The sequence below is a fragment of the Euprymna scolopes genome, chromosome 45 (assembly GCF_053919585.1).
Source record: "Euprymna scolopes isolate OS-2025 chromosome 45, ASM5391958v1, whole genome shotgun sequence".
Lineage (NCBI taxonomy): Eukaryota > Metazoa > Mollusca > Cephalopoda > Sepiida > Sepiolidae > Euprymna > Euprymna scolopes.
Window position 1 is genome coordinate 19,541,020 of NC_136526.1, and position 23,890 is coordinate 19,564,909.

The following is a 23,890-nucleotide window of genomic DNA, read 5'->3' on the forward strand; positions in this document are numbered from 1 at the left end:
GTGTGTCTGGTCACGAATAGGCTCTTATATGGTTGACTATTTTAAAAAAACTGATTACGTATAATGATAGAAGATGTATCGAGACACAGGAATGGGTATGTTTGATTCTGCAGAACGGTGGTTCATTAAAATTGTGGGGTCTGCGTTCGCACCTGGTCCACAAAGTATAGAAATAAAAATTTAAAAAACAACATTTACAAGTGTTTTTGATATAGATGTACATAAGAATACTTTGATAAGTATGTTTTAGCTTAAATAGGGATGTTATAATAAAATTGTGGGGTCTGCGTTCGCGCCTGACCTCCATAGAAGGGAAATAGGCACAAACTTTAATAAAGACTTTTCATATCTATCTGCGTAAGTATACTTTGATAATTATGTTTCAGTTTGAAGAAATATGGTATAATAAAATTATGGGGTGTTCGTTTGCGCCTGACCTCCATAGAATGGACATATGTCACAAAGTTTAACAAGGTTTTTTTAATATAGATCCATAGAATATTGTAATAAGTGTTTCAGTGGGAACAGGTATGGTATAATAAATTATGGGGTTTATCTATTTTATTTTTACTTTCATCATATTTTGCTTTGGTTTTGATACCACCAAATTCAACCCAAATTTACAACTCTTCCTTTTCATAAGCTATCATACTTTCATAAATCAGAATCCATTTTCTGTAGGCTGTTTTTGAACCCAGTCAACAACGGGTACTTTTGCTAGTATATTAATATTTATATATTAATGAGTTAATCTTAATCTCAACTAAATAAAAATGCTCAATACAATAAAATATAATTTTTTTCTAACTGTTTCATATATATATATATATATATATATATATTGTTTTTTTTTAATTGTTTTTCTTATAATTTTCTGACCAAACATCATAAATTGTTGTTTCATCTAATGCATCAACCAGCAAATTCTAGTTTTGCTACAATTATAATTTGCTAATTTCTTTCTGTCCTCTGATGAGAAGAATAACAAAAGTTGCATTCTTTGAAACTCCGCGGAATAAGGACTTTGAGAATTGCTTTTGCAGTATTCTGTCAAATGATAAATTTAATTGTAAATCTTAGTTTAGTGTTTAAATTTTTTTTTTACTTTCCCCTATATATATATATATATATATATATATATATATATATATATATATATATATATATATGGGAATGAATTATCAGCAAAATATAAGTATATATGAATTTATTTGGCAATTCAACGAGGAAACACATCAATGAGAAGAGGGCTTATAAATATTGTTTATACCTAGGCATTTCGAAGCCTAATGCTTCCCATAAGAGAAGAGATCTAGATTAGCATTAGGCTTTGAAATATCTTGATATATAAAAACCTCTTCCTATTGATGTCTTTTTTCTTATGTAACTGACAAATAAATTTATATGTGTATGCTCCATTCCTATATGTTGAGCTTCTTATATTTTCTCTTTACAAAGAATCTATCCATATTTTTAAATCCCATTTGATATTTGTAAGCTCCTCTTTGGGTGAGCTTTACCTAGCTTATCTCGATATGTTCAAGAAGAAATACATCCCCTACTAAGCTAAAGACATTCCTACTATTTCCAAAGATGTTAATCTTTCTAAACTGATCCTTGAAATTAATCAATTCATTCTTAATGTTAGCGCATCACTCTGACTTAACATTCACAGCGCAATCCCTGCATCCCCTACATCCATCTTCCCACACTGATCCCCTAATTCCCATCTTACCTATTAACAGTGTGTCTTCATTGAAAAAAATCCAAAAGACCTTGCGGTCTTATAGTCTACATTATTCCCCAAGCAATATGAAGAATTTGAAAATGCCTTGGCAAAAAATTCAGTTTAAGAAAAACAAAAAAACAGTCAGAAAAACAAATGACTTCGCTAATAAAATTAAAACCAACCTAGAATTATTTGGAAAAAAAAGAAAGCAAAAGAATCCTATCATAAAGAAGAAAATTCGATTGTCCCTCTGGAAATCGTCCAACAATGTATTGCTTTTTAATCTTACACTTCATAAACTTCGACATAGATAGCTATTTCATTTTTCAGTACTCCCAACCCTACTAAATAAAGCTAAAAGAATAACCGAACCTTACTGAATTAAAAATCAAATTAATTCTTTTAACCAGAAAATCCTTTCTATATTTCGATAACAACATTTGAACCAGAAAGGACCTCCTTGAAAATGTCTTTATAGTGAGGAGGGGGGGGGCTCTGACTAGGTCCAAGTTATGGATCTTGTTAAATTATTCCTCCTTCACGAACTGCGATCTAAATTCAAAGACAGATTTGTAGGCCGGTTTATAAAGAGACAATAACTAGAACTATGGCTTTACTATACTCGTCGACAAAGGGAAAACAATCTCAAATTTCCTAGATGTAACTCTGAACCTAAACGAAGGCCTTTATAGTCCATACCATAAGCCTAATCTTTCACTGTTCTATGCCTATAAATTCTCTAGATCTGTCATTACGGCTATCATCCCATCTGTTTTAAAAATCATTCCATCTTCGAAGTCAACTCAAACTTTTGCAGCATTAAGAGTTCATTATGTAAGGTTATAAATTGAATTAAAAAAAAACAATTCTTAATGCTGCAATATTTTAAGTTATAAATTTATTATATTTTTTACTAGAATATCTTGTCCTTTTCTTTTTCAGTTTTAACAACTAGTCCTTTACTTTTCTATGTTTAAGCTTAACCATATTACTTTTCTATGTTTAAGCTTAACCATATTACTTTTCATGTTCGCATTTTTCTATTGTAAGCCATGATTTTTCCAGGCTTCCTAGTAAATTCATTTGTTTGTTGTTTAATTTCAGTCTTATTTTTTGCCCCCATAAACACATATGTAATAACAATGTACGGTACTCGTCTGCTTTCAATAAAATCCCCCTAATTATGTCCCTTTCATGGTTTCAATTCTGTTTCACTTGTTACTTTTCTTTCAGCGAATAAGTAGCAACAGTAGTCGTTGGAGCGACGTGGTTGCTATGGGAACCAGTCAGAAAAAGCGTCGCCTACCTTACGAATTTTTACGATTTTGAACACCAGAAAATTCATTATAATTGAATTTTTTTTCAACATATAGCGGAGAAGATGATCTATAAACTGTAATAATTGTTTGAAGTTTGGTCGAAAAATAAGTGAATGGTGAAGCTTTAAAGCAGTTCTAAATGACTAAAACTGCCACTTAATCATATATTTAAATACGGTAGTGTTTGAATGATATATTTGAACATCTGTGGACCTTGTTTGTTTGCTTGCTTGCATCTTGTTTTTGAAGATCGGGCGATTCCATCCTTTAAAAAAGAATGACAGGTGAATGTATGTATATATATATATATATATATATATATATATATATATATATATATATAGGGTGTCCGTAAAGTTACTATACAGTCACGAATTACATCCTGTGCGTTTTCTGTTTTCCAATATCGCTTCAAAATAAATTTGCGCTCTTCCAAAGTTAGCTTGCGTGGCATGCTTGATTAAATAAACCTGTAAAAAAATAAATATTAACTATTAATACAAATATAATACAATAAAACAATAAGACTGTATAGTAACTTTACGGACACCCTATATATATATATATATATATATATATATATATATATATATATATATTAAATACCTACAGACACTAGTGTTTCATCCTTTCTGGAATCATCAGTGCAGGATGTCACGATTAACACTAGTCGATAGATTTGAACCCGGCAACAGAAGCCATGTCTGGTTCCATTAGCAAGCGTATTTTGCGACCGGGCAACACACGTGCACACACACGAGGATCTTTTCAAAAGTAAAGTCTATTTTTGAACTCAAAATGTTTTAGACCTACGAAGACGGGAATAGTACCATTAAAACGAGCGACCTTTAGTGCTACAGAATTTCTTTTTCTACATAGTCACTATTATTTTTAATGCACTTTTGCCAAGAATTCAGTGACGCATCTCCGCTTTTGAGAAGCGTCCATGGCAGGACAGGAATTGCTTTCTTAGAGTTTTACACTGTCAATATCTGCAACAGAAAGATGAACGCATGATTTTAGTGATAATAACGATGCAATTTGCAATCCCCTTTGATCCATTCGGGCGGATTAAAATAGGAAGTATAACTTTTGGAATGCCCCTAATATATATATATATATATATATATATATATATATATATATATATATATATACTGGTAGCCATATTGAAATGCTCATATCTTTAATTCTATGGCACAAAACTGCATGCAAATTTGCAAACTTTTGGAAAATTACAGTACTATTCTATGGTTAAAATTTTATGCCAATTGATAAAAAAGAACCTATATTTTCAAACCAATTAAATATGCCCAAATTTGCCTACAATTGTATATAGTGTCCTGCAGGCCAGCTTCAGTTTTGCTGCCAGGCCAACAATGTGGTTAAAAGAATAAAATTGATTCTTTAAGAGTAAACTTATCAGGATAATAATGCAAAGCTCAGCACATTGTGTTGGAGCTTATATAGGGTATCAATAAAATAATAAAATAACTATATAAAAATATGTACTAATTCATACAGATTTATTCAATAAGGATAATACATAAATAAGGGAATAAGTAAAAGCTCTTTATATTATCGTATTTCGAAGCCTAATGCTTCTCGGTAGAGTAGAGAAGATGCTAGGTTACAGAATAGGGATGCAACGTCTAGCGATAGATACATTAGGAGTGAAGTAATTGTGCCGTGGGAGGAGAACGGTAAAATATTAACTGCTGCATTCCTATTATGTTACCTAGCATCTTTTCTCTTCTGATGAGAAGCATTAGGCGTTGAAATACCATGGTATAAAGAGTTTTATTTATCCTACACCCCTAATTGATGTATCATCCTTATTGAATAAAGGAATAAATCTGTATGAATTAGTATATATTTTTTTATTTTGTCATTTCCTTATTCTATAGATACACATATATATATATATATATATATATATATATATATATATATATATATATGTCTCACTCTCCAGCGAGAGAAGGGGCATAAATCTAAATATATACAGACATATATGCCTCTACATAAAATTTTATGATTCATCCTCGTAAGGATTCGTCAGGCTATTGCATGTAATGGATGTTGCTTCGTGTTTTTATATATCCAAGCAGTGCTGGATTTGATAGTCAGCCAATCAGATGCTTAGTTATCCACACGTCCATTTATTGTAGCCAATGTGCGTGCGCCCACCTTTATGATTGGAGAGGACTTAGTTTAATTTTGATCTTTATTTACATTTTAGGTTGTACTAGAGTATTTTTGTATGTATTTGTTTATTTATTAATTGGTATTATTATCATTTTTTTTATTGTTGTTGCTATTATCAGTAGTAAGAATTGTTCATGTTTTCCCCGTTATTCTAAGGTAAAATTTAATTCGTATAAATCAGTGTGTTAATAGCTAGGAATCAGATTGTTGAGTGACGGAAATTAAATTTCTTTAATTTTGTAATATCACAGAGTTTCATACAGCGTGTGAGACAATTTCCGAAGATTATATATATATATATATATATATATATATATATATATATATATATATATATATATATATATATATATACACGGTTAAAGAGTGTCCGACAAAAACAACCAGATATTAGTCCATTTATTTGGACTTAAAACCGACGATACTGGTGTTTTTCTGATTTTCTGTGCCACAACTATATTAATAATATATAAGAATACTCACAAAATACCTAAATTCCTACAATTAATCTTATTTGTATCTGAAAAAGTCAGATATTTTTCACAGTTAATAAATATACAATGTCCATTTTTTGTGTGGAATTTCCGTTGTCGAAATTTGTAAATGTTTACACTTTCTGCAAGAAATGTTCAAAGTTTTTTTTTTTTTTTTAATTCCCATGACTGATCTGGGTTTTTTTTTTTTTTTCTCATTATCCAGTGCAAGAAAAAGACCGGTCCCCTACCATCGGCCGACCCCACCAACACCAAGTTCAATGAGCAGTTTCTCCTACCGATCATATAGCCGCTCTCGCAGCCCATCAAGAGAACGTAGCTGCAGCCGTAGTCGCAGCCGCAGCGTCAGCCATGGACGATGCTATTGTTAAAACATTAACATGCTCCTGAAACAAAAGAAAACATTGAGACACGAAAAACAAAAAACCCCACACCACACAAAACACCTCCTAACCCAGTGAGCAACATGCAGAAGTCTTTATTCCGTGTTTCACACAAAATACAAATAGGTCTGAGTTTCTTTTAAAAAGAACACACCAATCAAGGAGTTATTCGGCGTTTACTTAGTAAGGAATAATTAAGAGGTTACTTAGCAATAAATTGTTAAGACCTTATTTCGTATTAACATATTATGACGCTACTTAGTCATAAGTTATTAGGACGTTACTTGGTAATAATTTATGAGACCGTTGGGGTTTGTTTTACTATACACAGATTCGAAAAAGTTGTCAAAACACAAACATAACATAAATGTTATCAAAAGCAAGATAACTTACTTTTCTACTTAACTGGATAAGTGTTTAGAGTTTTTATTTAATGTAACATGTTTATTCGGTAAAAAATCATAGTTTTTATCGAAATATTTGAAAAAGAAATGACGGCTATGTTTAATACGTTAAGTCTGGGAAATGAGTTCAAACTAAAAAAATATGCAAAATACTGTTTGAAACTCACTCAATATATGTCAGCCCATGTCACGGTAACATATATTGGGTGGGTTTTCTAACAGTATTTTGTATACTTTTATAGTTTGAACTCATTTTCCCAAACAACGCATTTAACAGAGACCTCACCGCCATTTTTTTTTCAAATATATCGATAAACGCTGTATGATTTTCGAACCGAATAAACATTTTACATTAAATAAAAACACTAAAAAAACTTATCCAGTTAGGTAGAAAAGTAATTTATCTTGCCTTTGGTAACATTTATTTGTTTTGTTTTTTGATATTTTTCGAATCTTTGTGTATATTAAACCAAACACGGACGTTACTTGGTAAAACTTTATTACGACGCTACTGTGTAATGACTTATTTGGACGTTACATATTACTATGCAATGTCATAAGTTATTAATAACTTACTAAGACGTTACTTACTAATAACTTACCAGGACATTACTTATTAATAATTAATTAGGACGCTACTTAATATTTTGTAAAGATATTACTTGCATATAAATTGAGCCGTTACTTATTAATAACTTATTAGGACGTTACTTACTAATAATCCACTTTTATTTGTATTTACGGGTTTTCATTTTTCTATATTTAATTTTAACCCATTCTTCTCTTTCCTTTAAAGCCGGGAAAATTAATTCCTCGTATTTCTTAAAAAAATATTTAATATTTCATCAGAAAATATGACGCAATTTGTTTTCTTATTTTTATCATATAGGAGGCAATTTTTCTTATTTTTATCATATAGGAGGCAATTTTTCTTATTTTTATCATATTTTACGCATCTTTTTTAATTTTTATTATACATGACGCAATTTTTATTATTTTTATCATATTTTACGCAATTTTTATTATTTTTATCATATTTTACGCAATTTTTATTATTTTTATCATATTTTACGCAATTTTTATCGTATACAATTATAAATATATTCATTGGAATATCCATGAATCTAATCATTTGAAATCCATTCTATACATTCCATTTAATCCGGTAAAAATAAATTATTCTTCCTTTTTCTTATTATTTAATATTTCATTAGAAAATGATGTAATCTTATTTTTATCATGTACAATTATAAATATATATTCATTATAATCTGAGTTGATCAACGAATCAAGTCTTATTTAATAATCCATTATTTACTAATCATTGAAATTCGTTCCTTCAATCTTAATTTATTATTTATTATTAAATATTTATAAATCTTATTTTATTATTTCTTATTAAATATTCATAAACCTTAATTTATTATTTATTTCTTATTAAATATTCATAAACCTAAATTTATTATTTATTATTAAATATTTATAAACCTTAATTTATTATTTCTTATTAAACATTTATAAATCTTATTTCTTATTTATTTCTTATTAAATATTCATAAATATTAATTTATTTTTTCTTATTAAATATTCATAAGCCTTATTTTCTTATTTATTTATCATTAAATATTCATAAATCTTAATTATTTCTTGTTAAATATTTATAAATCTTTATTTATTATTTATTATTAAAAATTCATATAACTACAATTATTTAATATTGCTTTATCCATTCTTCTTTTCTATTCATGAAACATTTTTTATTTAATATTTATTTGTCACAAACACATTATTTTTTATTATTCATTAATGCATTCCTTTTCCATATTTTTTACTCAATTTTTCTTTGTTACGAAGGCACAAATATATTATTATACGTATTAATTTAGTGTTGATTTACAAAATCATCGGTAAGCAATTGCATAAATACATATTTATTAAACATTCCTTAATATATTTTTATTTAATATTCATTAATATATAATTATCTTCAAGATTCCATTAAATTTAGTAAATTGTTTTTTTATTTGATATTCATTAATATATAATTATTTTTAACATTCCATTAAATTTAGTAAATTATTTTTTATTTGATATTCCTTAATATGTAATTATTTTTAACATTCCATTAAATTTAGTAAATTATTTTTTATTTGATATTCATTAATATATAATTATTTTTAACATTCCATTAAATTTAGTAAATTATTTTTTATTTGATATTCATTAATATATAATTATTTTTAACATTCCATTAAATTTAGTAAATTATTTTTTATTTGATATTCATTAATATATAATTATTTTTAACATTCCATTAAATTTAGTAAATTATTTTTTATTTAATATTCCTTAATATGTAATTATCTCTAACATTCCATTAAATTTAGTAAATTATTTTATATTTGATATTCATTAATATATAATTATTTTTAACATTCCATTAAATTTAGTAAATTATTTTTTATTTGATATTCATTAATATATAATTATTTTTAACATTCCATTAAATTTAGTAAATTATTTTTTATTTGATATTCCTTAATATGTAATTATTTTTAACATTCCATTAAATTTAGTAAATTATTTTTTATTTGATATTCATTAATATATAATTATTTTTAACATTCCATTAAATTTAGTACATTATTTTTTATTTGATATTCATTAATATATAATTATTTTTAACATTCCATTAAATTTAGTAAATTATTTTTTATTTGATATTCATTAATATATAATTATTTTTAACATTCCATTAAATTTAGTAAATTATTTTTTATTTGATATTCATTAATATATAATTATTTTTAACATTCCATTAAATTTAGTAAATTATTTTTTATTTGATATTCATTAATATATAATTATTTTTAACATTCCATTAAATTTAGTAAATTATTTTTTATTTGATATTCATTAATATATAATTATTTTTAACATTCCATTAAATTTAGTAAATTATTTTTTATTTAATATTCCTTAATATGTAATTATCTCTAACATTCCATTAAATTTAGTAAATTATTTTATATTTGATATTCATTAATATATAATTATTTTTAACATTCCATTAAATTTAGTAAATTATTTTTTATTTGATATTCCTTAATATATAATTATTTTTAACATTCCATTAAATTTAGTAAATTATTTTTTATTTGATATTCATTAATATATAATTATTTTTAACATTCCATTAAATTTAGTAAATTATTTTTTATTTGATATTCATTAATATATAATTATTTTTAACATTCCATTAAATTTAGTAAATTATTTTTTATTTGATATTCATTAATATATAATTATTTTTAACATTCCATTAAATTTAGTAAATTATTTTTTATTTGATATTCCTTAATATGTAATTATCTCTAACATTCCATTAAATTTAGTAAATTATTTTTATTTGATATTCATTAATATATAATTATTTTTAACATTCCATTAAATTTAGTAAATTATTTTTTATTTGATATTCATTAATATATAATTATTTTTAACATTCCATTAAATTTAGTAAATTATTTTTTATTTGATATTCCTTAATATGTAATTATCTCTAACATTCCATTAAATTTAGTAAATTATTTTTATTTGATATTCATTAATATATAATTATCTCTAACATTCCATTAAATTTAGTAAATTATTTTTATTTGATATTCATTAATATATAATTATTTTTAACATTCCATTAAATTTAGTAAATTATTTTTTATTTGATATTCATTAATATATAATTATTTTTAACATTCCATTAAATTTAGTAAATTATTTTTTATTTGATATTCCTTAATATGTAATTATCTCTAACATTCCATTAAATTTAGTAAATTATTTTTATTTGATATTCATTAATATATAATTATCTCTAACATTCCATTAAATTTAGTAAATTATTTTTATTTGATATTCATTAATATATAATTATTTTTAACATTCCATTAAATTTAGTAAATTATTTTTTATTTGATATTCATTAATATATAATTATTTTTAACATTCCGTTAAATTTAGTAAATTATTTTTTATTTGATATTCCTTAATATGTAATTATCTCTAACATTCCATTAAATTTAGTAAATTATTTTTATTTGATATTCATTAATATATAATTATCTCTAACATTCCATTAAATTTAGTAAATTATTTTTATTTGATATTCATTAATATATAATTATTTTTAACATTCCATTAAATTTAGTAAATTATTTTTTATTTGATATTCATTAATATATAATTATTTTTAACATTCCATTAAATTTAGTAAATTATTTTTTATTTGATATTCCTTAATATGTAATTATCTCTAACATTCCATTAAATTTAGTAAATTATTTTTATTTGATATTCATTAATATATAATTATTTTTAACATTCCATTAAATTTAGTAAATTATTTTTTATTTGATATTCATTAATATATAATTATTTTTAACATTCCATTAAATTTAGTAAATTATTTTTTATTTGATATTCCTTAATATGTAATTATCTCTAACATTCCATTAAATTTAGTAAATTATTTTTATTTGATATTCATTAATATATAATTATCTCTAACATTCCATTAAATTTAGTAAATTATTTTTATTTGATATTCATTAATATATAATTATCTCTAACATTCCATTAAATTTAGTCAATAATTTTTATTTGATATTCATTAATATATAATTATTTTTAACATTCCATTAAATTTAGTAAATTATTTTTATTTAATATTCATTAATATATAATTATCTTTAACATTCCATTAAATTTAGTAAATTATTTTATATTTAATATTCATTAATATATAATTATCTTTAACATTCCATTAAATTTAGTCAATAATTTTTATTTGATATTAATAAATCAATTGTTTACTACCTCATCAGTAAATGTGATCAAATGTCTATTAATTTATTAATTATTATTTTATATTAATTCACTGTTATTTTATATTGATTACTCCATTATTAAGTAATCCATTCTAATTTCATATTTATTAATCCACATTATATATTAATCCATTCTAATTTCATATTTATTAATCCATTCTAATTTCATATTTATTGATCAATTATTTATATATCCATCCTAATTTCATATTTATTGATCAATTATTATCCATCCTAATTTCATATTTATTGATCCATTATTTATTAATCCATTCTAATTTCATATTTATTGATCCATTATTTATTAATCCATTCTAATTTAATATTTATTAATCAATTATTTATTAATCCATCCTAATTTCATATTTATTAATCCATTCTAATTTCATATTTATTGATCCATTATTTATTAATCCATTCTAATTTCATATTTATTGATCCATTATTTATTAATCCATTCTAATTTAATATTTATTAATCAATTATTTATTAATCCATCCTAATTTCATATTTATTGATCCATTCTAATTTCATATTTATTGATTCATTATTTATTAATCCATTCTAATTTAATATTTATTGATCCATTATTTATTAATCCATTCTAATTTCATATTTATTGATCAATTATTTATTAATCCATCCTAATTTCATATTTATTGATCCATTCTAATTTCATATTTATTGATCCATTATTTATTAATCCATTCTAATTTCATATTTATTGATCAATTATTTATTAATCCATCCTAATTTCATATTTATTGATCCATTCAAATTTCATATTTATTGATCCATTATTTATTAATCCATTCTAATTTAATATTTATTGATCCATTATTTATTAATCCATTCTAATTTCATATTTATTGATCCATTATTTATTGATCCATTCTAATTTCATATTTATTGATCCATTATTTATTAATCCATTCTAATTTAATATTTATTGATCCATTATTTATAAATCCATTCTAATTTCATATTTATTGATCCATTATTTATTGATCCATTCTAATTTCATATTTATTGATCCATTATTTATTAATCCATTCTAATTTAATATTTATTGATCCATTATTTATTGATCCATTTAAATTTCATATTTATTAATCCATTATAATTTAATATTTATTAATCCATTATAATTCCATATTTATTAATCCATTATAATTTCATATTTATTAATCCATTATAATTCCATATTTATTAATCCATTATAATTTCATATTTATGAATCCATTATTTATTAATCCATTATAATTTAATATTTATTAATCCATTTAAATTTCATATTTAATAATCCATTATAATTCCATATTTATTAATCCATTATAATTCCATGTTTATTAATCCATTATAATTCCATGTTTATTAATCCATTATAATTCCATGTTTATTAATCCGTTATAATTCCATATTTATTAATCCATTATAATTCCATATTTATTAATCCATTTTCATTTCATATTAATTAATTCATTATTTAATAATCCATTCTAATTTCATATTTATTAATCCATTATTTATTAATCCATTCTTATTTTATATTTATTAATCCATTATTTATTATTCCATTCTAGTTTCATAGTTATTAATCCATTAATTATGAATCCATTCTAATTTCATAGTTATTAATCCATTAATTATGAATCCATTCTAATTTCATAGTTATTAATCCATTAATTATGAATCCATTCTAATTTCATAGTTATTAATCCATTATTTTATAATCCATTCTAATTTCATATTTATTAATCAATTATTTATTAATCAATCTAGCTTCATATTTATTAATCCATTATTTGATAATCCATTCTTATTTCATATTTATTAATCCATTATAATTTCATATCTATTAATCAATTATTTATTGATCAATCTAGCTTCATATTTATTAATCCATTAATTATGAATCCATTCTAATTTCATAGTTATTAATCCATTATTTAATAATCCATTCTAATTTCATATTTATTAATCAATTATTTATTAATGAATCTAGCTTCATATTTATTAATCCATTCTAATTTCATAGTTATTAATCCATTATAATTTCATATTTATTAATCAATTATTTATTAATCAATCTAGCTTCATATTTATTAATCCATTATGTAATAATCCATTCTAATTTCATATTTATTAATCCATTATAATTTCATATTTATTAATCAATTATTTATTGATCAATCTAGCTTCATATTTATTAATCCATTAATTATGAATCCATTCTAATTTCATAGTTATTAATCAATTATTTAATAATCCATTCTAATTTCATATTTATTAATCAATTATTTATTAATGAATCTAGCTTCATATTTATTAATCCATTCTAATTTCATAGTTATTAATCCATTATAATTTCATATTTATTAATCAATTATTTATTAATCAATCTAGCTTCATATTTATTAATCCATTAATTATGAATCCATTCTAATTTCATAGTTATTAATCCATTATTTAATAATCCATTCTAATTTCATATTTATTAATCCATTATAATTTCATATTTATTAATCCATTATTTATTAATCCATTCTAGTTTCATATTTTTTAATCCATTCTAATTTCATATTTAATAATCCATTATTTATTAATCCATTTTCAATCTTCAATTCTCAATATTTTAATATATTTATCTATCTATTTATTAATCCATTATGTAATAATCCATTCTAGTTTCATATTTATTAACCCATTATTATTATTATTATTATTAATCCATTCTTATTTAATATTTATTAATTCATTATTTATTAATCCATTCCTGTTTCATATTTATTAATCCATCCTTATTTTATATTTATTAATCCATTATATTTTTAATCCGTTGGTTTTTAAAATCCATTATATGTTAATTCATATTTATTAATCATAATCCATCCGTATTTTTATTAATCCATCATCTATTAATCCAACATTTTTTATATTTATTAATATATTCTTATTTCCTTTTTATTAATCCATATTTATTAACCTCTTATTATTTAATATTTATTAATCCATTATTAAGTAATCCATTCCTGTTTCACATTTACTAATCCATTATTATTTCATATTTATGAATCCATTATTTATTCATTATTTATTCATTATTTTATATTAGTAATCGATTATTTTTTAATCAATTATTTATTTTTAAATTCATTATTTAATAATTGATATTTATTAATCCCTACTATTTTATATTTATTAACCCATTATTTATTAATCCTTAATTTATCAATCCATTCTTATTTCATATTTATTAATCCATTATTTAATTATCCTTTATATATTAATTACTATTTTTAAGCTATAATTCGTTATTATTAATCTATCATTAATCCATATTTTTTTTAATTAATTCTTAATTCATATTTATTAATCGAGTGTTATTAATCCTTTCTTATTTCTTAATTTATTTTTTTATTAAATATCAGTCAGAATTCCTCATTTAATCCATTAATTTGAATAATTAATCCAAATTTGATTTAATATTTAATTATTTTTTTGTTCATTAATCCATACTTATTTAATTTAATTGATCATTTCGTATTAATGAATTCATATTTTAATATTTCTTAATCTATTAGTTTTTTAAGCCCATTATTATTTAATATTAAATAATACGTTATTCATTAATTCATTCTTATTTAGTATTTTATTTAATATTCATAAATTAAATATTCTCTAACCTATTTTTAATTAAAAGGCATAAATCCTACTAAATTAGAAATTCATAACTCGCGAATTCATTGCATTCTTATCGAATATTCAGTCACCCATTAATAAATTTATTCGTTTATTCCTATTTTCTTGTTCTAATTTTATCTACATAAATTATTATTATCAGTGCATCCAATGCATTATTTTATATTTATAAATACGTTCTGATTTAATGGAGTTTTTCAGATTTAATATTCATAATTTTACTAGCGGGGACCTGTGGAAATTCCGCAGAGGACTCATTCATATGTAATATATTGATGTTAGTATTATGTAGATATTCAACGTGAATGGAGACGCTTTGATATTATTGTAGCTCTTTTGTTAAAACTGCAAAAGTATTTATCTAAGCCAGCAAGGACACCCGGCGTAGCCCGATCGTAAAGTATGCTTAAATATGATATTTTAATTCTTGCAGATTTCATCTATATTATTATAGAGTTAATGCTCTATCGATTTTTATATATTTATAGTTGTGATTTCCAAAAAAAAATATATATATATATCTATATGACTTGGATTGAAACCGAAACCAAAACTTATGAAGAATTCTTAATAAAATTATTTATAAAAAAGAAAAAAAAAATAGATTCCTAGAGTACCATCAGCTATAATCGAAACCGAAACTAAAAATTATGAAGAATTCTTGGTAAAATTATTTATTACAAGAAATGGAAGTCCGTAGCAATTAAACGACAGTCACTCAAAATAAATAATACACGCTATCCTATTAATATATAGATGATATGATGCCTCCATGTGCTCGTTTGAATTACAGTTGAACACACACCTGACGAAGGGAAATGTTCTCGAAATATATCATTTACAACTCCCATGACTCCACTAAAGCAAATGAGAATATCATTATCAGCAATAATCGACATAAGTATAAAAAGACGTGTACCTATATACATTGTATTAACAAAAAGATTGAATTTGCATAACTCATTCCACCATTGTGGTCTTTACTTCGGTTCATGTCTATCTATTGCACCTCTACTATAATTTTATATACACACAATGCTTTGAGCAAACTACACTAACCTCTTAATTTTGTTTTAGTGCAAAAAATTGAAATGAGAGGGGGGGGGAAGACAACCACATAAAAAGATAGACTGAGAGGAAGATGAACAAAAATAAGTATCTTATATTTAATTTTCATCTATTTATTAATATTTATCAAATTTATTATTATTATCCTATTAATTTCCTTATGAAATATTAATTAATTTATATATTTAATATGAGTTAAGCTAAGTTTTTAATACATTTTTTAATCTTTATTTAATCACAAGCTATTAGGGGTTGTATTCGTACATCATTTAATTTATCGATTATTTATCTATCTATCTATCTATCAATTCTAATTTAATGCTTAGTGTGTGTGGTGGGGGGGGGACAGGCACCTAGCTTTGCTCGGACGTAAAAGACGCTAAAATATAATATTTTAATTTGTCCAGATTTCGTACATGTAATTATGGAGTTGTGATTTCAAAAGTAAAAAAAAAAAACGTATATAGGTGCCATCAGCTAGAATTGAAACCAAAACTGTAGCATTCAAAGCTGGTGACATTATCACTGTAACTACATGACCCGCATATAAACTTATTAAAGATAAACTAAGATGAATGTACAAAATGTTTAACAATTTTTGTTGTTGTAATTTTGACCCATTTTAACTCCTTAAAAACAATTTTAACCGGCTAAAGACACATAAAAGAACGCTTCGTAAAAAAAGATACAATCATTTAAGGCCTGCGACTTTTAGTTTCGGGGGAAATAGAGTTTGAAAATATGGAGACAGACAGACAGGTCGACAGATAGACAAGTCGACAGACAAACAGACACATAGCCGTTTATATATTAGATTTATAAATATATTTTGACTTAATTAATCCATTTATTACTTAGTAAATTACTATAAATTTACAATTATTTAATATTCATTAATACACTCTAATTATTAGCATTCATGAATGGACTATCATTTAATATTTGATGAACTATTAATTATTTCTTAATATTCTTAAATCCATATTTTTCATAGTTAAATCCATTAACTATCACTCATCATGTATTCATAAATCTATTATTTTTTTAGTTATTAGATAATCCAATATTATTTAATATTTATTATTCCTTATTAAATTTATTTATAAATCTGTTATTTACTATTAATATGTCAATATACAACAATTATTATTCATATTCTATTCAATACCGTATGTATTAATTATTACATATTCATAGATATAGTCTTATTTAATTAATCATTCCAAATTTTATATTAAAGCCAGGTTAAGTAAAACATCAATAACACAATATTGATAGGCTTGAAGAAGACTGTCAGAATGAATTAATTTTTAATTCATATTTATTAATCCATTCTTATTTCCTATTTATTAATATATTATTTAAATATTAGTCAGTATTCCTCATTCCATTTATTAATCTATATTTTATTTCATAAATTATTTTCTATTTATTAATTCATTATTTATTAAATATTAGTCGGTATTCCTCATTCCATTTAGTAATCCATCTTTTATTAATCCATTATTTATTAAATATTATTCAGTATTCCTCATTCCATTATTAATCCATATTTTATTTCATATTAATTAAACCATTTGTATTTTCTATTTATTAATTCATCTTTTATTAATCCATTATTTATTAAATATTAGTCAGTATTCCTCACTTCATCCATTCATTTGATTAATTAATCAACATTTGATTTAATATTCTTAATCCATTATTTAATTTAATCGATTATTTCGTATTAAGTATTAATGAATTTATCATTTAATATTTCTTAATTCAATTTTTTCTTCTGTAATGTTCAATATCAAATAAGTATTATTTTTCAATAACAAATGAAATAAAAAAAAAAGCAATTCGTAGATTAACACCATCAGAACACCGCCTTCACCCAAATAAATTATTGGGATTATTTTACGCTAAATTTACATTATATATATATATATAGTAAAAACAGAATTGTAATATATGTCAATATACAACAATTATTATTCATATTCTATTCAATACCTATCCATTAATTATTCAATATTCATAGATAGTCTTATTTAATCAATTAATTCAATTTTTATATTCAAGCCACGTTGAGTAAAACATCAATACTTAATAAGAACCCTAACACAATATGGATAGCCTGTACACCTAAAGAAGACTGTAAGAATGAATTTATCAGAATTATAGTTTTTTCAACAACAAATGAAAAAAAAAACAATTTGTAGATTAACACCATCACGACACCCCCTCCTTCCCAATAAATTATTGAGATTACTTTATGTTAAATTTATACACGAAACCGATTCTATACTCTATCATTGTTTGTTTTTCTTCCCCTCCCAGGTTTTGAGGTTCTACAATACGAAATAAAACTAAAAGATTCAGATTGAAACCAGAATTTATACATAAAATTTATTCATAATTAATGATTTCGTCTTATGCAAAGAAATTATGAATCCATTCTTATTTCATGTACATTTACAAGAAAATAATAATAAAAAGATACGTTTAACGGATTTACAACAATATTTACAATTTCGAATAAAAACCCGTGCGTTTGTGTTTCTCGCCTATATGTAACTATTATATGCACATTGATTTAACATAACTAGGGCTGTGACAGCAGCATATTCTTTTCATTGTTTTGACTCTTGGGTATATATCCCTTAATATCTTATATGTTTTTATATAGACAGATGTGGTTCTCGGTTGATTAATGTGTCTGTGTCGGATATATACCCGAGAGTAAAAAGATTATTATATATAAGAAAAGAAATTGCTCGAAATTATAATAAACGCATCTCTAGTTCTAAGATATAGTCCTTCCGTAATACAGAATGCCCCCCCCCCCTAAAATATTCCTTTCGTGGAATCGTCAAAATAATAACAATCATCTCTGCACTCCAACCATATTTGGTATGAATTGACTTCAATCTCGTAAATCTCGCTTCCCTTATTTTGTCCTGTAGTCCTCACATTCCATGAGTGATCTTTTCGACAAAGGGGAAAGAATTGCTGTTTGCTGGGTCGGAATCAATCCACCTAACAATTATCGTTGGCTGGTTTTCGACCTTGAAGTAGTATTTGATTGTTAGTTCTTTATATCAAGTGGCTTCCTGCCCTGCCTGGAATGATTTTCGTAAGAAAATTCCAACTTGCCCACCAGTCTTTCGTTTTATCACTATTCAATGAGAAACACAACTGGCTACGACGTGAAAAATTTTTCAACAACTCTGTCATACTCCTCTTTTATAAATATACGGCATAATCACTTTGACACACCGGTTCCTATCAGATCACTGAAGTTAAGCAACGTTGAACTTGGTCAGTACTAAAATGGGTGGCCGTTGGGAATTCCAGGTGGTCTATCTGCTCTTTGCTTACCTCGCCATTGTTTCCACTGGACCCAAGCAGTGACAATTCAGGAGAGGTGTGGTTGGAGATCATGCAACCTTTACGTCACAATTACATGCACAGCTACAGTTACAGAGGGTGTCCACTGCCTCTTGCGACTGAACAGAGGCATCGCGACCCGCTTATCAGGCAATATTGCCTAATTTTTACTGTAATTGTATTCTTCGGTTGGAAAATAATCTTGGGATTGCTTTGATAGACATTGTCTTTGAGATGAACCAACGGTAAAAATCCGAGGAATTATGGTCTAATAAGTGTGAAACCCATTTAGGATCACACATTCTACTCATGAGACGATCGCCAAAGTGTTTACACATATGGATGATAAATGCTGATAAAACAAAGATTAGTAGACATTCATGACTGAAACTTGCATGACAGGCTACGTTTATTTCTATGGAATATGGTTGGATTAATGATTCTGTGGGATCCATTTCTCTTTTTGGTGCAGGATGGGTCGGGGGTCACTCCGTATCTTTCAAAGTTGATCTCAAGTTTGCATGAAATTTGATGTGCTTGATCGAAATTAATATGTCAATGATACGCCTTACACAATTTAGTGAAAATGTAAAAATAATACCAATAATTCGTTGGTTTGGATAACTTCCGGTAGACAAAAGCTAGTATGTTTATTTTATTGTAAGAAAAAAAAAAAGTTTAATACTGCATAAGAATCTGTTTCGTTTTTTTTGTTGTTGTTTTTTTTTTTGGCCCCTGGTGGGGCATTTTTTTTTTTTTTTTTTTTTTTTTTTTTTTTTTACAAAAGATCTCAGACTATTGAAATAATTGTGAACACAGAAAATTGGAATCCTTCAAGCATTCCGTACAAATGATTCCGCTCGCTTACCCTAACCCCACTCCACCCTACACCCACACACCGCACCTTTCTTGGTTCAGAAAGAAAGTGTGATCATTCTTAATAGCAAATTACAGTTGATTTTTTCCATCCTAAAAATATAACCATTAAAAAAAGGAGAAAATAACAGCCATATAATAAAAAAAAAAAACGTAAATTCAAGAATAAAAAGAAAAGGTATTTCTTTACAATCACCATGCCATGAAAAAAAAGCACACACATATATAATAAAAAATATATATAATAAAAAATTACAATTAAATTTACCAAAATGATCCAAGATGGTAAAACTAAAGTATATTATAAATATTAAAGAATTAATATTTATAAAGTAACCTCAACCAGATGTAATCTATCCATTCACGTGAAATCACCTTTTTCTTTACCATATTCCCTCTGCTTCACTTTTTGTTATCAAGTAAGATCTTTGACTTACTTGCAGTTTCAAATTCTTTTGTATGTAATATCCGATCCCGCATTTTGCTAATTCCTACCCTCTGATGAGAAGGAAAGTATTTCTTTGAAACTCCGCGGATTAAGAACTATCCACTTATTAAGTGTTTCCTTTTCAGATTAAATATGTTTTTAACTCTTTTTCAAAGTGTTTTTAACATGTTTTATTAACTGTTTGCTCTTATATATATATATATATATATATATATATATATATATATATATATACATATATATTAATAGACCAAATTCTGAGGTTAGATATTCACATAGTCATATATACTTAGAATCTCAATGCATTTTCAGAATAAATTCATAGTCTATGCTGTTTCAGTATAAATGTTACCTAAATGTGTTTAATTGAATTTGTAAATTATAGGAGCCAAAACACACACACACACACATATATATATATATATATATATATGACAACTTCATTTAATTACTTAAATTAATATACGAAGGTATAATTTTATGCATAAATTGTCAGTATTTATTTCAACAGTGCTCAATGTAGAGATAGGTAGTAAGTTATAAAAATAACTATGGCAATTAAGCTACACAGAAGCCTGACAAATTCTCACGAGGATGAAATGCGGAATATTACGTGTAACTTAATTGCCATAGTTATTTTCATAGCTTAATATATATAATTAATCCAGGTTAATATTTTCCAAAACTGAAGAAACCAATGAATTTTAACAACGTTCATGCACGATTGCTCCATTCCAAACCAGGGCAAGATATACCTTTTTTATTTGTTTTAACTAACCGGAACATGCTCATAAATGTGTAGCGGCATATAAATGCTTATGTAAAACAAATAAAAAAGTATATTATATGGGGGAGGGGTAAATGAATTTGCTGAATTAGTATAGGTTCATTTACATTTTACAAGAAATAAAGACAAAAAACAACCAAGTATAGTGTACGGTCGTTTCAGAGACGATATCGTTTATTTATTTATAATCGTCTCATCAGCACAATCGGAGGCATGGAGAAGAGGACACTAAAATAACAATCAATACATCGAGTAGAATTAGATTCAGCATCGAATCAATCATTTTAATTATCAAAGTAAGGCGTGGATTAAGAATTTTAAACAATGAGAGCTATTCATATATATATATATATATAAACACACACACATATATATACGTATATATATACATACACACATATAAATATATATACACATAAATATACACATATATACGTATATATATATACACACACATACATATATACAAACTACACACATATATATATATACACCATACATATATACACACTACACACATATATATATATACATACACACATATATATACACACTACACACATATATATACATACACACACATATATATATATACACACATATATACACACACTACACACATATATACATACACACACACATATATATATACACACATACACACTACACACATATATACATACACACACATATATATATATACACACATATATACACACTACACACATATATACATACACACACACATATATATATACACACATATATATATATATATATATATATATATATATATATATATATGTGTGTGTTGGGACGATTAATAGGAATCTGAAAAATTGGAATATTTGAGGGTGCCGAATCCGTAGTAGAATCGGAAAAATTGGAATATTTGAGGGTGCCGAATCCGTAGTAGAATCTGAAAAATTGGAATATTTGAGGGTGCCGAATCCGTAGTAGAATCGGAAAAATTTGTACCGATTTTCCGATGCCAAAAAACGATTCTTTTGTCTTTTTTTATTTGATTTTGTTTAAAGCAAAATATTCCATTGCTGTTAATAATGATAAAATAATTAATATTTATTGATTTTAAACCACCAGTGAATCTAAAATCGATAGATCTTTACCCACAAGTATATGTCTACGTTCCGAAAAATATTTGCACATTTAACATGTGTATTTTTTATGGTAATCAGGCAAAAAATACAACTATATAGTTAAATATTTAGAGATTTATAAAGACTCGGAATTGGTAATTGTATCGGAATCGATAATAATCGTCCCATCACTAATATATATATATATATATATATATATATATATATATAAAATAAATATAAATTCATTTATTAAAAATAAATTGTTTATTAAAATGATATATCTGCATTGTTTTGGCTTCTAAAACTTAGAATTTCAAATTTACACAACGCTTATATTGAAGAACAAAATTTAAAATTGCATTTCCGAATACATGTGACACACAGTGAACAGGTGTTGACCATTTGGCATGATTGTCATAATGCTTGCTGATGAACCCGAAGACTTGAGTTCAATCTTTGGTTGAGTCATGTCAAAGATTTAAAGAAAAACTCTAGGCATCATTAGGTTAGGATTAAAAGTAAATGGAATAATCCAAAGAAAAACATGGCGTTCTCCCCATATCTCTCAGTGTAGTAGCGAATAAAGGGAGTCTTCGGGTTGTGCCATTTTTATGATTCATTGATATGAGGATATGAGGATGTTTTCTTAACCATTATGCAAAATAGTCATAAAAATGGTACTTATAATCACTTAACGTTCATCGTAACCTTAAAATGGTAAGTGTACCAAACCATGAGACAGAGTTGCGATATTAATAAAAGGGAGTTTTTTTGAGTCTTTGATGTGACTAAATTGGAGATTCGTTCGTCTCTTTTAAGCTAATTAACCATTATGCCAAATGTCCCCCAAAATATCTTGTTGAACACTCTGTATTATTAGGTTAGAAAAGTTGATTAATGCAAGGAAATAAAATGACACCCTCCCTACAATGTATCCTTTGACTGATTACGACATTTTTATACACACATGCACACGTATGCTCAAAGACATGGGTAGGTTGGTTGGTTGTTTTTGTTTTACGGCATATCAACCCTTTTCGGGTTATTTAATGCCGAATCCAAAAGTTTTGAAGAAATTTTTTTTTTAATAGAATATATTTGTTTTCACGTC

General features: G+C 24.7%; 2 protein-coding genes across 2 annotated transcripts in view; one reads left to right on the plus strand and one right to left on the minus strand.

Moving 5' to 3' along the window:
* Positions 1–6,152, plus strand: part of LOC145269055 (uncharacterized) — a 688,318-nt gene extending 682,166 nt beyond the window's left edge. Inside the window, exon 10 of the mRNA XM_080124656.1 lies at positions 5,956–6,152. Within this exon, the coding sequence (XP_079980782.1) occupies positions 5,956–6,121 (166 nt within the window). The 3' untranslated portion in view covers positions 6,122–6,152. The remainder of the gene's footprint in view (positions 1–5,955) is intronic.
* LOC145269056 (uncharacterized) overlaps positions 6,126–23,890 on the minus strand; it is an 89,632-nt gene continuing 71,867 nt past the window's right edge. The window contains exon 3 of the mRNA XM_080124657.1: positions 6,126–6,136. Within this exon, the coding sequence (XP_079980783.1) occupies positions 6,126–6,136 (11 nt within the window). The remainder of the gene's footprint in view (positions 6,137–23,890) is intronic.